The 17,912-nt window shown below is 45.9% G+C and overlaps 1 protein-coding gene across 4 annotated transcripts in view; it reads right to left on the bottom strand.

Moving 5' to 3' along the window:
* Positions 1 to 16,720, bottom strand: part of LOC120031345 (mannosyl-oligosaccharide 1,2-alpha-mannosidase IC-like) — a 205,041-nt gene extending 188,321 nt beyond the window's left edge. The window contains exon 1 of one of the 4 annotated variants that reach the window (XM_038977051.1): positions 15,382 to 16,720. In XM_038977051.1, the coding sequence (XP_038832979.1) occupies positions 15,382 to 15,951 (570 nt within the window). In that variant the 5' untranslated portion in view covers positions 15,952 to 16,720. Of the gene's footprint in view, positions 1 to 9,175; positions 9,350 to 10,345; positions 10,625 to 15,381 lie in introns of those variants that run through there. The other 3 variants (XM_038977052.1, XM_038977055.1, XM_038977054.1) reach the window with 3 other exon arrangements.
* Positions 16,721 to 17,912: the final 1,192 nt, after the last annotated feature.

Raw genomic sequence — 17,912 nt, forward strand, 5'->3', positions numbered from 1 at the left:
ACTGGGAACTCAATAACGGTGGGAAACGGGGAACGGTTTCATCGTAACACAGTCATGTTCATAGACGTAATGGTACCAGCTGGAACTTAGAGACAGCACACGTTGGCACAGCCAGGAAAAATATGCGTCCGATGATCTCTTGTTCGAACCCTTCGGAGTTACCGCCGTGCCATTGGCTGCTGGGCGCTGGTGCGTGACCCTTATAGGACGTGCTCGACCCCCTCCAAAGTAACAGGGCTTTACGACAGCCGGTCCCGCCGACTGGACCCTCCTGCCTCTCTACTAATGAAGACGTTCTCTCCAATTCAAACAATCTCCGTAGGGAACTACTACTACTGTTTCAATAACCATTCATCAAAGCCAAAGGCAAAGTCCACAGAATACTATTGTGTCAGGACAGGGCACATTCCTCAAGCGCAAAGTCCCTTCAAAAATATCAGGGCCTCAAATGCACTGAACATGCACGCATTGAACTTTACAAGACCTTCCAGGGACAAAAAAGTGAGTTAAACAAACAGTCGATCTACACGCAGATGGTAAATACAGAGAGGTTAGGCCCTGAGGCATACACCAAGCTAGGCTATCCCGTCATCTCCTGTAAATGTGAAACATCAAAACAGCCTGCTACAGCCATCATTATGCCATGAGAATAATCATAGCCCGTGTCATCATCAGCAGCAGCAGCAGGAATTGACTTGGTAGAAAGACCAGTTATGAGAGAGGGCACTGCACTGATTATCACAACGATTATAGTGAGTCCCTCTAGGTGTGTGCGTGTGGGTTTGCTTGCGTGTGTTTCATCGGGTAGTGCTGTGAGAAGGCAGAAGTGCAAGAAGAGAGAATCTCATCCCTCTCTCATTCCTTCAAAGGCAAAGTAGTGACCCTGTCAGTGCTCTGGGGAAACTGGTACATCCACTACACTGAACAGCAAGCTGTCCCAGCGGCAGTGGTGTAAAGTACTTAAGGAAAAATACTTTAAAGTACTACTTAAGTCGTTTTTTGGGGTATCTATACTTTACAATTTATATGTTTGACTACTTTTACTTTTACTTCACTACATTCCTTAAGAAAATGTTGGACTTTTTACTCCATACAGCTTCCTTGACACCCAAAAGTACTTGTTACTTTTTGAATGCTTAGCAGGACAGGAAAACAGTCCAATTCATGCACTTATCAACCGAACATCCCTGTTCATCCCTACTGCCTCTGATCTGGCGGACTCACTAAACACACCTGCTTCGTTTGTAAATGATGTCTGAATGACGGAGTGTGCCAGTAGCTTTTCGTAAATAAAAATAAATATTAAAAATGGTGCCATCTGGTTTGCTTAATATAAGGAATTTGTAAGTATTATACTTTTACTTTTGATACTTAAGTTTTAAACCAAAATACTTTTACTCAAGTCGAATTTTACTGGGTGACTTTTACTTGAGTCATTTTCTATTAAGGTATCTTTACTTTAACTCAAGTATGGTAGTTGGGCACTTTTCCCACCACTTCCCAGGAGGTAGGGAGAGAGGAAGGGGAAATGACAATTTAGCAGTAAAGGGACAAAAGGAGAGATGTACAAGGATGGGAGAGATGCATAAGGATGGGAGAGATGCACAAGGATGGGAGAGATGCACAAGGATGGAGGGGTGGAGGAGGAGAGGAAGACGTGGCCTAAAGCCAGACCTCTCCGCTTTACTCACACTCACTATGAATTATTCATGAGTTCACAGAGCAAATGAAGTCAGAGGAGCCGCTGGCACAGGGAGGGGAAGATGAATCTCTTAACCTCCAGAGAGAATGAGACCCCGTCTGACTGTACACACAGTACTGTACATTCTGGGTGAACATACTGTGTAGACATTTGACGCACGCACGCACGCACGCACGCACGCACGCACGCACGCACGCACGCACGCACGCACACACACACACACACACACACACACACACACACACACCGTATGAAGTGTGCATTCTCAGTATACATCCTCTTATTCTATGGTAATAGACGCTATAGCCAAGTACAAGCTACCAAAACATTGTTGGATGACGTTTTTCAAAGTTGCTGCAAGTTATTCCCTACAGAAGTTTCTGAGAAGAGGTTCACTTAGTTGGACAGCTCTGTAAAATTGGCCAATTACAAACGGTGCACATTCTGTCAGGTAGAAGCAGAGAGGCTGATGGGATTGAGCCAGCTGATGAGATAACCTAGGGGATAATGACACTCCTTAAAGACACCATTTCACACAGACATGACAGAGCCATCCTTCACCATGGCAACAACTACACTGATAATCTTGTCATCGTGACATCTTCGTGGCACCCTATGCTTAACGATGGCAATGGGTTTGTCTTGGTTGAGGGTTTTATGCTCCGTTAGTGTTTGCATTTTCCCTCCAAAAAAGAAATAAGGCCTTCAGTCACAACCCCTGCAGTGTGTGATGACCGTGCTATTTCTGGTTTAGACGTTTACTCGGAAACCCAACGGTGCTCAGGTTATTAGAGAGACAGAGTTGCAAAATAATGCAGCACCACACACAAACACACACATACACTCCCCCCACCTGCAGGCCTCTGTAAATACCATGCGTTGCGCAAATATGTTTCCCCATCCCAGGCTCCCTTAAGATGGAACTCTTTTTGGAAATGGACCAGCGCAACGAGACAATGCATTACAGTAAATGCACGGCTGCGGCCAAGAATGTGACATGATAACATTGTTAACCATAATTATTGAAACCTAGCCATGCAATACGCCGCTAGCCGGGACAATAAATAGTACTAATCTCGACAGCGAAGAAAATAGAAAGCTTTCAATTTAAATGGACTCAATTTATTTTCTCTCCGTATCACACTTCCACAACAAATCCCCCCCGTCGCCAACTTTCTGTACCAATCCATACTTTTTTTACTCAAATACTTCAAATGCTAATAGACAAACGCTCCCACACAGAGACTCAAGCACAAACAGGAGCCCACACACTGAGAGAGGAGGGAAGAAGAGAAAGAGGGAGATAAAACTCATTAAAATGACCATTGATCTTACTCTGGTCTGGCTCAGTCTCTGGTGTGTCTTTGGAACTTTTAAATAATACTCTCAGTTTAGTTTAGTTTGGAACACCAGCCTGGCCTCAGAGCCATACGCAATATACTTGACGTATTTCTTAGCACCTCCAAGACGTATGATACCTAATTATGGTATAATTACTTGAGACAGGAACTATAGTACGGAGGTTGGTCAGAGAGGATTGGTGGGCGTAATCCAAGACAGTCTAGCAATCCAAAGGTTGTATGTTTGAGTCCCGTCGGGGACAACTGTAGCATTTTAGCTAAAACGTATTCTAAACTTAACCCAATTCACCTAACCTGCTACGTAAATTCAACTAACCTTCATCAACTAACCTTCAAGTTCTCCCCATAATTCTCTTTTATTGGTACGGCGCAACAAGCAACCTGGTCTCAGATAAAGACGTGCAATACTATCATTTCTCCAAGAAGCATGATAAGTTATGTCAGCCTAATATTTATTCTAATGTTCGACCACTATCCCATTCAGAATGTAACCTAACGTAACGTAGCATATCATACTAAATGGAGTGCCACAGGTTTACCTACAGAATCATATGAACTGCCCTGAGACCGCGTTGGGAACACAGAGTAGAGCACAGAAACAGAAACACCAATAGCAAATCAAAAAAGTGGAGGGAAAGTTATAGGCGGCGGGCAGCTCTGTGTACCCATTGGGAGCTGGCGTCACACACTAACATACACATATACACACACGCACACAAACACAATCTCTTAGGAGCGAGAAACTTAGGGCTGAGCCCTTGCTGTTATTAACTGACAGTATGTTGGAAGGGTGCGTTAGTTATGGTATGGAGAGGCCATAGGGTTAGAAGAAATACACGCTGTAGTTCCCATTCTACTGACACAAAGAACGTTCCTGCCACACACATTCAAACTCCATCTGTCACGATACTGTTCATTTCTAACACCTGGATATGTTCAGAGTGACCAGAATGTCCATTTCCTAATCTAACTCTGACTCTAATCGAACACGGATTATTTTAGCATCATTCTCCTTTGTCCTTTTCCCTGTCTTCCGTTCCTTTGAAAAGATCTCCTCGTCTGATTTAATTACATCTGCAAGAGGGAGAGTCTGACAGTGAGATTCTGGGGTCTAATGGAATATGAAAGACATAATTTACAGCTTGTGTCTTATGTGAGAGCAGCATGCCATTTCAACTGTATCAGAGAATATTAAGACTATGAAGATTTACTGCACAAACGGGCAATACTTTTTATGTATCTGGAAAGCAGCTGTTTCAGTATTGTCCGTAAGTCTAGCTCAGTCATGCCAGACTTTCCTATACACAGTGCAATCTTCCTCAACCACTTACAGTCAGAAAGGTCGAGGGCAGTGTGGATGTCAGAATCACCACTAAGTGACCTGGCGTGACAATGGTTGAAAATACCAATGCTTTGGATCTAGTACCTGGAATCTCATTGCTTCAACAGCCAGCCGACCCCCTGCGAAGGAAGCATTCCTCAGACTCCCCCAGGGTAAACAGCCTTTAACGGCTCCAGACTGGGCCACTGCTGACCCCAACTGAGACGGACAGAATCACTGTGATTGAAGCCAATGCCTTCTGATATATTCCCAGCCTCCAAGAGTCCCAGACTCGATCCAGAGAGAGAGGGAGAGTGTGCATGTGGAAATTCTCTCCTTCGTCTCTCTCTTTACTCACTCCCTGTTCTTCTCTTCCTCTTCCCCCTCTCTCAAGTGCCAGCTCTCTACTCTCTCTCCCTCTCTTCATCATTATCTCTCCCTCTTTCTCGCTCTCTCTCTCTCTCTCTCTACTCCCTCCCTCCCTGGCACTTTAAGCTTGATTGTGCTGTGCTCGGCTCGTTGGCTAATGGTCACCACCGAATTAATTGCGACCATCCATCTCGTTTAACTGGGGGAAAACAAGGTCAAAGTTCCTGCCACAGTATCACTCCACCCCCCCCCCCCCCCCCCCCCCTCACTTTTTCTCTTTATTTTCTGCCAAAAAACAAGCAGACTCTATAGTATTACAGTACAATGTGTGCTTCTCACTTGCCTGTAGCCTACACTTCAAATTGTTCCATCTGTCAAAGCTAGACGGGCCCAAGGACCATATAAGACTTGAATGTAAGACAGTCCGCAGGCGATTGGTTTTCATACTTAGCATATTCTCTGAGCCGGCAGACCCTCGAGGCTCTGCAGGCTTGTAAACTATGGATTGGCATCAAGCCTAATACCTCAGACCAGCAGTTTGCGAAACATTTTGGCACTGTGACCCACTTAAAGCCTTTCAGATGTTCCTCAGCTCTAACAAAATGAACCAAACTATGTCTACAGCCACAACCCAGTCTTTAGATGTGACGCAAGACAAACTGGCAAACCATTGAACCGCCAACGTGTCACGACCAACTATTTGGAAATCTGCATTAAACTACTTAGAGGCAATGTTAGCCATAATAGTATGCAGGCCGAGATACTGACCTACAGACATGACACCAAATCAATACTCAGTCAAATGACAGGTGGTGAAAGTGGATCCGGGTTGTAGTTACAGATGGAGAAAAGCTTTGACTGTGAAGTCCGTTATAGATAGATCATTGAAAGTCAAATCTGCACCGTCATCATGAGACTAGCAGTGAATCAGCTGTGTGGGCCTGGGCCTGAGTCAGTACAGAACCAGTTATGACGACCACCTACTGTACTTCCTGGTACACAACATACGTTTAACTCGAATGGGGATTCCTATTCTAGTCATTCTATTTCTATGGATGAGCCATCCTGCAGTCTGATCTGGAGTCAGATCTTCAGGGAGAGCTTTGCTGTAGGTCAGCAGAGTTCCACTCAAACAGCGGGCCAGAAGAGCTCCCGAAGATAGACGCAGTTTTCATAATGGGGAGAGAAGCAACTCTAACTAGATCATTTGCACGGCTCAATCAGGTGTTTGGTCTGGTTCTGAATACGAGAGCTCAAAAGTTGGGATGGGTTTTGCAAGAGAGAAAGGGGTAGGGCCATGAGTTGTAACTGTTTCACACACGACCACAATATGTACATACACACCCTTTCCTGTCTTCAAGACTGTTCCTTCACAATCACCCATATTAGCAAACGTATTTCATTTAAAACGTCACATTCCTCTAGTACAGTCTTGTCAGTGACATACACTGCAAGGCAAAGGCCTTTCAGCAGGGCTCTTCTTTTAACACAGCAGCAGAAACAGGCAACGGGTGATGAAACCACAAGGACACAACAGCCACCATCAAACCGTGCATAATCATTTACATCATGACGTGTCATGCTGAAGTACGGAAGGGGATTGAGCAACACGGATTGGAGCGGTACGACAGAGAGTGTGTGGAATTGTTTTGTCGAGAGTGGTTCTTTGCTAAACTGGACACTATGGCGTAATAATTTCCATGCAATCAGTTTAATAATCTCCTCATTGCTCCACAACAAGCGGTCTTCCAACCACATACTTTGCCTCTTCTGCCGAAACTGCATAAACACTTGAGGCCTTGTGGTTTGGGGTTCTTTCCGAAAACCGTTAACCAACTCCAGCACTGAACATACAAGCTACACACAGAGTCCTACTACGCCCCTGTAGTCGTTCTCTGTTACTCACAGATATCACTGCTCTGCTCAGCTGACTCCACTGAGCCTCCAAGGCATCAGAAGACTTTGTTTTTTCATGAGAAGTGATTCACTGCTGCATTTCTCACCCAGTTTGTTCACGGCAGAACAGTCGTGAACAAACTCTCCTCTCTCCAGTCAAGATAAACAAGCCAGAAGACACCGCCATTGCCAAGGGGGGTTGTAGTTGTAGGAGTATCATTTTTAACCTTTATTTAACGAGGCAAGTCAGTTAAGAACAAATTCTTATTTACAATGACGGCCTACACCAGCCAAACCCGGATGACTCTGGGCCAATTGTGCACTGTGCTATGGGACACCCAATCACGGCCGGTTGTGATACAGCCTGGATTTGAACCAGGGTGTCTGTAGTGACGCCTCTAGCACTGACACGGATTTGAACCAGGGTGTCTGTAGTGACGCCTCTAGCACTGACACGGAGTGCCTTAGACCGCTGCGCCACTCGGGAGCACAAACCTGGACAGATGCAAACCTCACTGTGAATAACCCCAGCTAATAAAATGTTAGTTTCTCATACTCCTTCCCTTCCATTGATGTTAGAGAACCGAGGTTCAGCCCCTTGTCACATACACTTAGAGTGTAATTAATGATCCACAATCTGGCTCGAACACACACACACGCATAAACAATTGTTAGTCGCTTATCGAGGGTGTTTATTTCTTGTTTGTTTTCTTTTTCGACGGACACAGCAGGCAGAGAATTGGAAATTGCCTTTCCAGAGCCAATCATGCAAACTCAATGGAAGAAAGGAGAATCTGTGCTACGGTCCCTAATGAGTAGAGTAACATTACCTCTGTTTGATTAAGAGCTTAATTGTGATTATAATTAACAAATATAACCTCATCTGGCCACAACGGCCTTCTAAGTGGCCAGTAAATTAAAGGGCTAATTTCCAACAAATGTTGACAGAGGTGAAAATCGCTCCGGAAACGCTCGGGTGGACTGGCGTTATCCATTTCCTTGTTCCTCGTTAACGGAACTGTGTCACACAATGTAGAATTGGAGATCGAGACAGAAGACAGTGTAGCTTTAAGAAGCTAGTATTGTCCCCACAGCACTGCATACTGCATTTAGAGGCCCTATAACCTGATTCCCTCAAAGACCCGGTTTCTCAGAGAATAGGCTTATTCAATAGGAATACAGCTTCCACTCTGACGTGAAAGCATCTTTGTGTGTCCTTGGGCAAGATGCTTGAGCTGTATGGATTAATGATTTTTGGGGAATATGAGTTACTACGGTAACAACGTATGGTACAGATGGCAGACCCGTTGCAAATATCAGAGAACAGAAGTTTAGCCTTGTCCATTGTAGTAGCAGAACTGTCGCTGCGCCACTGGGCTCCCGAGTGGCACAGCGGTGTAAGGCACTGCATCTCAGTGCAAGAGGCACCACTACAGTCCCTGGTTCAAATCTAGGCTGTATCATGTCTGGCCGTGATTGGGAGTCCCATAGGGCGGTGTACAATTGGCCCAGCGTCGTCCGGGTTTGGCTGGTGTAGGCCGTCATTGTAAATACGAATTTGTTCTTAACCGACTTGCTTAGTTAAATAAAGGTTAAATATAAAAACTGTAGAGAGCTGCCAAGGCTGTGCCTGTAAATATATCTGGGGCAGCACAGAGCTAAAGACCCAAAGAGAGAGACATGGTAAGAGGACAAGCAGGAAGTGGGAGAGAGTTATGGGGACCGGCGACCCTGGCCCTCTCTAGTGTCTCCTCTTTGACCTGCACTGTTCAGAGACGTGCCAGATTTACACACATCTTGTTTCTGACCAATTAGACAGGAATAAAAGCTGGGGGTGGGGCCGCAGGTTAAAACTGGACCACTTTACACTCATTCTCTCTCTCTCTTCATTTCTCTTTCTGGCATTTACAGGGAAAGGGAGGAGAAGATGAAGACAAAAAGAAAGCAGTCTCATTTGGCACCTAGTAGAGATGTCAAACAGGGCCTGGGTATTGTTCACACACACTCATGCATGCACGTGGGCACCTGTGTGAGAACTGACCGGTCAGAAAGCATGTGCAGTGTGGCATGACAGTTGAACTGTACGAGCACACACAGAGGCAGAATCCCATGTATTGTATGACTCCGTCTGTCTCCATCTTTCCTCTCACACAGTAACCTGTCCTTGACAACACAGAGGGAAACGTCAATTTTCTCTCTCTCCCTTTTGCTCTGTCTCGTTGCTTTGTCTCACTTCCTCCCCATCTCTCTCTCTCTCTCGTCTATGGTAATAATGTCAGCGATAGCAGCAACAGGGTGCAGCTAATGACACAGAGGGGAGGGAGATGTGCTCTTTAGTCTTTTCTGCGTTAGTGGACAACATGGACGAGTCTCTGCCTGAAAAGGGAAGAGAGCTAAGCCATAGGCCTGGGAGAGACAGATATGAGAGAGGGAGAGAGATTACAATGTTGTTTTATGGGAATAAGGAATAGTCTAATAAGTCAAATAGAGGTCTAAATGGCTAAAAACGCAAAAAACATAATTTACCCCGACTTCAACGCAATTTAAAATCCCAAATCCGTGTACCCCTCTGTGCTCCTGTGGCCCCAAAAACAAGGCCAACACTGTGAGCGAACTGTAAGACCAGGTTGCTTCCACTGGAAAGTGACACAACACACAGTCTACGGTAAACAAGTAGGGGTGCATGTGAAAAGTACAACAAACAAACTGTTTCTGTGTAATTTGGCGACACATCTGTGGAAAGTCAAATGGTCAAGTCAGCCACGTCAGCAAATCCCTTTTTTCTACCACTACATGTGACTTCAGGCCTTTTCATTCCAAAGTGAGCTAAATGACTCTCTCTTACACATACGCGCACACACACACGCACACCACAACACACACACTCAAAGCTCACAAACCTCTCCCTGAATTGAGAGAAAATAAGTTGCGTAATGAATACGTCCTCCTTCACTGGTGTTTATGAAGTAGTGGGCTACTCTCTCCCTTAAACAGTGAGGCACCAATGACAGCCTCAAAGTGCCTTCCCTGGAAGAGAGGCCAGGCAGAAACCTGTGACTAGGGTCTGGTTTCAATTGCAGACTCTTTTGGCAACTTCGATACGGGGGAAAAAATTGTTCCGAGTTGGGTCCTCTTCAAACAAACAACTCTCCCAACAAATCACAAGACAGACATGCCAGAACGTCGCGATTCCAAATCAAACTTTGCCGTCAAAGCCTTTGCAGTGGTTTTAGTGAAGGTAGTTGATGCAAGCTAGCCCCTTGCGAAATGCACTCATTAAAAAGAACCTCAATGATCTCCATCTTGCTACTATGTAGTATTATACTCAAGCAGATAAAGTAGTGACCTGGGCAGTGACGTAGTTCCTCTATGTCAACAGAGTCCATCGTTGAAACCAGACCCTAGTCACTGTTCCCTAGGGTCTGCTTTACCAGACTAAAGCATACAAGATGTGCTGTAACGTAATATTTTACTTCCAGAGAGGAAGCTTCCCTCCTGGCTCCCAACACACACACACACACACACACACACACACACACACACACACACACACACACACACACACACACACACACACACACACACACACACACACACACACACACACACACACACACACACACACACACACACACACACACACAAAGGCAAGGTAATCTAGGCCTTGTGATTTAAGAGGGAAACACACTCACATACCTCTTGAAAAGCACGCCTCTACAGAGACATTCCCTGGAGCTAGTGCCCTCTGTACAGAGGGGGGTGGGGGGACTGCCTTGATTGCAAGAAGGATGCAAGCGAACAGCTCCTCTCCAGTGCTATCCTTCCTTTCCCCTCTCCTGTTCTCTCGCCTCACTCGTTTTCTCCGGGCTCTTTCCTGTGGGGACGCGCATTCACCTGACATTGTTCGACTTACATCTCATCAAACCCCCATGCCTGTACTCTGCTTCAGGCACAGAAAGGTTGCTTTGTCTGTGCATAGGCCTACACAAACAGAGTAGGTATTGCATTGACATGTCTGTAATATCACACTCAGCTGCTATCGACTTGCGCAATATTCCAATACCCAAAGGGCTCAGCTGCAAACTCCTCCACATGCGCGGGCCAGAGAAAACAACGGGCTCACATAACAAACACCAGCGTCTGACATTTGCACTTCTTCCACGGAGCCAGCGACGAAACACAAACGTTTCCCGCTCCTCCACCCCCCACAGAGACCCGCAGGGAGGGAGGGAAAAACGCAACCTTCCTTTCCAACCTTCCTTGAAGTCATCTCAAATCTGATTGGTTGGATTGGTGAAAGCAACATAGGATGGTAACATTGCTTAGGCTATACCTATCCAATCAATTATAGACCTGTGCTTACCTCAGGGAAAGAAGAAAGGAAACCAAGAAGGAAACAAGGAAGGTAACAACAAAGGATGGATTTCTAAAGTATTCCAACAGGGGCATGGCCCCGCTCGGTAAGCGGTAATTTCCCAGCCCAGGGTGAAGTCCCCTCGTGCACCTGGCCCTTAGCTGGAGACAGGAACAGGAGGTTGAGGGACCCAGCTGGTTGGAGGACAGCAGCAGAACACAGTGTCTATTTTTAACAGGAGCTTCTAACTCAGCCGGTCGCCCATTTCCTTTTCACAACTCATGGGGGTTTTCAGAAGATAGACAGTCAACATATTTTCAGAAGTTGGCTGGCGGTGTTTCTTTGGGGGGAAGTGGGGGGGTGGGTGACTGATGTTGGAAGTGAGTGACAACAAAACCATATGTTTTATGGTGTACAATTTTCCTGTGGTTCACCATGATGTTCCACTGGTTTCTCTGGTAGAGAACAAACTGTTGTGGGAATATTTCAAGAATGCCCTCAAAAGTACTCACTCAGAGTTTTCGTTCTGAAAAGGAGAACTGATTTGGCCTTAAATGATCTGCCATCTCCGGAAAGTCTGTTCTAAGCAGATGAAGCTTATATGCTGGACTGGTGTTTGGATTTTCAGTTTGTTACGACAGTTGTGGCAACCCTTCAGAACGCAATTACCGAACATCTTATTCAAATGACAACCAACATGGTCAAAACACATGCAAGCGGAGAGACACACCCACATGCACGAGTATGGGCACGCACGCACGCACGCACACGCACACGCACACACACACACACACACACACACACACACACACACACACACACACACACACACACACACACACACACACACACACACACACAGAGCCCTGGGGGAACTGTAGCCTTATCGCCACATTGGGAGGCTCTCTCTGCCACAGAAAGCCTGCAATGTGTCTGTCCCTTCGCTGCAGTACTCTGAACAGCAAGCAGTGAAGCTGATCCCCGTCACCGTGTTACAGTGTCCCCATACAAATATCCCTTACCGAGGCAAACCACACACACATATACACACATACACTGTGTCCTCACGTTGCAGTCGTACGTTCAGCATACGCACATTCCCTGCCTGTATTTGCCTGTGCCGACACATCCAGCTCTAGAAAAATACACAGAGAGCAGAGAGTAAATCTTTGGGAGGGAGATTTTTTTAAAGGAGCTGCTTGATGTTTGGTGTGTGTGTTGTGCAGACATTATGTGTCTGTGTGTGTGTGTGTGTGTGTGTGTGTGTGTGTGTGTGTGTGTGTGTGTGTGTGTGTGTGTGTGTGTGTGTGTGTGTGTGTGTGTGTGTGTGTGTGTGTGTGTGTTGTGCAGACATTACGATAAGACATATAAAGAGGCTTCTGTCTGTGTGTGTGTGTGTGTGTGTGTGTGTGTGTGTGTGTGTGTGTGTGTGTGTGTGTGTGTGTGTGTGTGTGTGTGTGTGTGTGTGTGTGTGTGTGTGTGTGTGTGTGTGTGTGTGTGTGTGTGTGTGTGTGTGTGTCAGCCCCGCGAATGGGAGAAAAAGACGGGTGTTCCTCGATTCATGTCACACGTTCTGTTTGCTCTGACGATTGTGTTTGTTCTGATGTACCGCTGTAGCAGCCCCCGCCACCGTAGCTACACTGTGCGTCTCCACACCGACTAATAACCCTGTCTGAAGGTAAAGTAAGGAAGATATTAACAATTTAAAAGAGAAGAGAGGTCAACTTCCCGTCGATTCAGCAATGACTAGAACAGACTTGGTGTAATCTGCCAATAGCTCCCTCCCTGATATCAGCTCTTCAAGAGCCAATGAGGCAGCAGTAAACCATGCAGGAACCCAATGAGGCAGCACCAAAACCATACAGGAACCCAATGAGGCAGAATATCAGATAGTTAGAAGAATACAGAGGGAGGAATTTCCAAATGGAGGCCATTTCCACCTGATGAGGACTAGCAAAGGAGGGTAGACTTGCTGGGCTGTCCAAACAGAAACATGCACGCAAGCACACACACACCTGAACAATTGGCTTTGTTTAGAGGCATCATGTCCGTTTTGGCCAGGAAAGAGCCCTCGAACATTTACCTGCCATTGTCTCCTGTGCCGTCCTGTGCCACCTTGTCTTGGCGGTTGGCAGACACAGGGGGGGTGCCACTTATCGCCTCGGCAGTTTGTTGAGAAACTGAAGCCCATTCACATTTGGAACGACATGAGCTCAGCGGGGACATCGGAGCCATTGCTTTGGGCTGATCATTAGATCGCAAGGCAACCCTCTCGCTGCCTTCGCAAGTTATTTTCCCCTCGAATATCAAGTGTTTGCAGCCCTGCTGTTGCAATGTCCGGCACAGCACAGTCAGACAGCAACACAATATAGCTGGTGGGGATAATTTGCTACAGCTCATTCTTCATCATACCGGAATAAGAAGGGTTTGGATGCATGTTGTTTTTTGTGTTTATTCTTAAATCTCCATGACTATGAAGTCAGAGAAACCACAGGCACAGGCTGCGTCTGGAATGGCACCCTATTCCCTACACAGCGCACTACGGGGCCAATAGGTTTCTGGTCAAAAGTAGTGCACTGTGTAGGGAATAGGGTGCCATTTTGGGACACACCCGTGGGATTGGCATTGGGAATGTGAAGCACCAATAGAGACGATGGTTCTGGAACTCTGCCAAATGGGCTGAAACTGTGGAATCTCACGTAACAATTGGGAACAGCAAGAGCAGATACCACTCCAGGGTACCCCAATAGGCGGCCCGCTGTCAGACATAAAATAACGTAAAATCACCAGAAGCTCAAAGTGATTTTGATTTAGGACATCTGTTCCCAAGTATTCCCACGCAGAAATAGAGAGGCGTATGTGATCGTATCCCAACGTAATCAAGGTTTTGTCAAACACTATATCTGTTTGGGATTCTTGTGGTCAATTTGCAGTGTACAAATTATTTATAACTATGTTCCGGCCCAGCGACCACCAGCTCAAGGAAAAATTGGCCCACGGCTGAATGTAATTGGGGATACCTGCACTATGCTATACTGTAGATAGCCAGCCACTAGAGCCAGTCAGATAGTTGTTAACCTCTATGCTTTTCTAAAACACAGTTTTTTTTGGGGGGGGGGTTGATTCATTCAGTGCTTCTTTCAAGGTTACACACTAGACTAGAGTGGACTTTCCCGCTGATTCAATACTAGGACAAAATGTTAGTGACAATGGTGTGGGACTGTTGATTATCACTTAACAACATGACCACCAGATAGAAGGGAGGCATGTGAGGACATTGAGAGGGTGACAACAGAGTAAGTGGAAATGACAGCATGCCACATCCCTGTCACATGCAATGTCCCAAAGCCATCCATGCATACTGGACACTGCCTGTTTGTCCCAACACTATCCCCTGCCTCCTCTGCTCTCTCCCCTGCTCTCTCCCCTGCCTCCTCTGCTCTCTCCCCTGTCTCCTCTGCTCTCTCCCCTGTCTCCTCTGCTCTCTCCCCTGTCTCCTCTGCTCTCTCCCCTGTCTCCTCTGCTCTCTCCCCTGTCTCCTCTGCTCTCTCCCCTGTCTCCTCTGCTCTCTCCCCTGTCTCCTCTGCTCTCTCCCCTGCCTCCTCTGCTCTCTCCCCTGCCTCCTCTGCTCTCTCCCCTGCCTCCTCTGCTCTCTCCCCTGTCTCCTCTGCTCTCTCCCCTGTCTCCTCTGCCCTGAGTCGGTGAGGATGTGTGATACAGTATAGACATATGCTCTCACTCTCAGTCATTACTGAACTTCACAGAGCTGAACAGCAGGCTGCTGCCATACCCCTGGAGGTAGTCCTGTAGCAGTCTGCCCAGAACAAGTTGGTTAGGCAAACATAATAGTAGTTGGTGTGTGTGTGTGTGTGTGTGTGTGTGTGTGTGTGTGTGTGTGTGTGTGTGTGTGTGTGTGTGTGTGTGTGTGTGTGTGTGTGTGTGTGTGTGTGTGTGTGTGTGTGTGTGTGTGTGTGTGTGATAGCCCATAAAATCACCTTCATTACCCTCAACGCCTCATATCTATAACCATTGTTATCCACTAACAATGACACATTCCATTTTGCATAGTCACTAACAATCTGTGTGACTGTAAGATGTCTAGCCTAAAACCTCATCAGAGATCACAGAGAGCATGTTCGGACCATCTTTTCCATATTATTGGGAAGTGAACCCTCCTTCTGGCCAGTGGCCACATTAAAAAAACAATTCTCATAGGCAGCTTGATGCATAATTACTGCACATGTTGATTACTTGTATTACATTGCAGTGGCATTTCATATTGTGACAATTGGTCTGCAATGATTTGACAGCTTAGGACAGGGATCCCCCAGCTGTTGTGTAGATAACTGTATTACACTGTGACTGCTTATCATCTTACCTCCTTGACTTTCTCTCGACGCTGAAGGGTCTGAGGGTCGCTCGGCTTGCCATGTTCGATCCCCAAGGGCGGCTTTAGCAGACATTTTTTAAACTTGTTGTAATCGAAAGAAGTATCCGTGTTGGCACCCTGGTTAGAAGACGAGGTCACTTTCTCATCCTTAGAAGCCGACTCCGTTTTAGACCTCGACAGCATCATGTCCTCCAACGCTTCCCCGCCAGCGACTTTCTTATCCGTTTTAGCCTCATTGGTGACAGAGGGCTTGCGGCTCAAGGCTTTGAGTTTTGTGCTTGTCTCCCCTTTGGCCGAGGTGATGCCCCGGAGATGTTCTGGGTCCTTTGCTCCCTTCTTAAGATGCTCCCTTACATCATTCTCAGACCCTACCGTTACTGGTTGGCTCTCCGTCTTTGAGAGAAAAATACGTTTCAAACGGACAGAGTCAGGTAAGAAGAATAAGGCTCCGAAACACAGAGTTACCAAGCCCGAGAGAAAAAGTAGAAAGACGAATTTCTGGGATAGGCGAAGACCCATGCCCGATGCTGACACACCGGGCAACTTTCGGAAAACCATTGAAATTGTTTTTCTTTATGATTGCCTTAACTTATTCAGCAGTAGGCTATAGGCTACAATGGTTGTACAACACTCCACTCTCACACTATCTCTGCTGGGAAGTTTCCCTATGTGTCTGGTTTCATGTGTAAAAGTTGATATGAGGGGCTGAAAAACACACCCCTGTGACAAACTGATCGCCACAACTCTCCTTATCGTGCAATCGATTGGACCTGCATAGGTAAAGTTTACCTTTCAATTTTAGCAATCACGTTTGGCAATGTGATCAATAATGTGTGCCTTACATTAGCAGGTATTGGTCATGACAGTCATAGCATAGGCATTTTAAGTTTTCTATTTTTTTTTTTCAATATCTCACATTCACAAAGAAAAAGACAGGTTTATAATAAATGCCACTTGTGTTTGCGTAATCCGCACTAAATCGATGAATGTAAAATAACGGAATATGAGGAAATCTACGCTAAAATGACACAAGATGTTTCGTTACTTTACGTAGCCTATTGATCTTAAAATGCACCCATCACAAAGCCAAAGTAAAGTTGATCTTATCTTCATTATTCCAAGGCGTGCCAATCATTGAAAAATACATCACCGGATGGTAAAAGCAAGAGTAGAGCGTCTTTGTCGGCAGGTTCGTTCATAGCGGTCCCCGTTGCAGGTCACAGAATGATGTGTATAACCGAAGAAACCCAAGCATCTGGTTTTGTATCCTGTAAGGTAGGCGGATGCTGCTGCTGTATGAACACGTATATTTATTCATGCCGCCACCGTCCGTTAGAAATCGGCACGTTCTTCAGTCTCTCATCATATCTGAATACGCAGCACACAACCCACACAGCGAAGGTGAACGAATACGGTGTCACATACGCGCACGAATGTATTTTAGCTTCCAAAAATCCGTAGAAGGGAGACTAAAAGACAACCATCCAAGAGAAATAGTGCCGCTTGCAGTTCAATCCCATCAACACATCGTGTCTTCCACCCGCCGTCTAGGGTTTGTCTTCTCGTGCGCACCCTTTTTGTACAGTGTTCGCCCGCTTGCTCGCCATCAGCGCAGAGCGGGAGAAAGAATACATAAAATATAGGCTAGAGTGAAACGAATACTGTTGCTAAACCGAGTGGGTTGTTCGGGCTCTCTTGATGGAGACACGGTAAAGGCATACGAACCCACAGTCGAAGGGAGGACCAGCAGCAGGGGGTTTATCGGGCTCTCTGGGCGGTCAATTATGAACCAAAAGGGCTGTGGTCCTATTCCCAAAAATGCAGTATTGGATAATCTAATTTTAGCCTACCGTTTGGGTGGGGCATATATATCAATACGATTATAGATATTAACCTATTTTTTGCCATTTAGGTGTTTTTTATTTTATTTTTATTTAGGGACATAATCATCCATGGCACCGGTCACCACTCCATGCATTAATAACTCAAAGTAGCCAAAATAGTCTTTATGATGAATAGACTGCCAAAATGATGTTTAAGTCCATAGATATTATAAGACAACATCTAATATGAAAGGTAGTAACATTGACCAGATTCAACATAGGATGTGTAATGAAGAATTGTGCTTCTGTTGCATAGAAACAGTATGCTAATCACATGCCAAAAGTTTGGAAAGTTCTACCTCTGCATATAAGAAGAGAGGGGAGGGCAGATGATAAATTGCAGACATTTTGTCTCTGGACAACAGCATAAGATAAATGGTCCCAATTAACATGGTGGTAGCTTTAACTAAAGAGCTATGCACAGCACTCTCAAACCAACTGGAAGATGGGGAGGGTGTGGTGAGCACCATCAGAGAGTTTACAGGACACCTATAATGCATGGAGAACAAAAATACATATTATAGTCTCTCTCTCTCTCTCTCTCTCTGGGCCTAATAATGCTTGGTTTGGGGAATCTTGGGTACATCTGCTTAAGTGGCATTGGGCTCAGGATAATGTGCAAATGTGTGTTGAGCA

This window comes from Salvelinus namaycush, chromosome 37 (genome assembly GCF_016432855.1).
Source record: "Salvelinus namaycush isolate Seneca chromosome 37, SaNama_1.0, whole genome shotgun sequence".
Taxonomy (NCBI): Eukaryota; Metazoa; Chordata; class Actinopteri; order Salmoniformes; family Salmonidae; genus Salvelinus; species Salvelinus namaycush.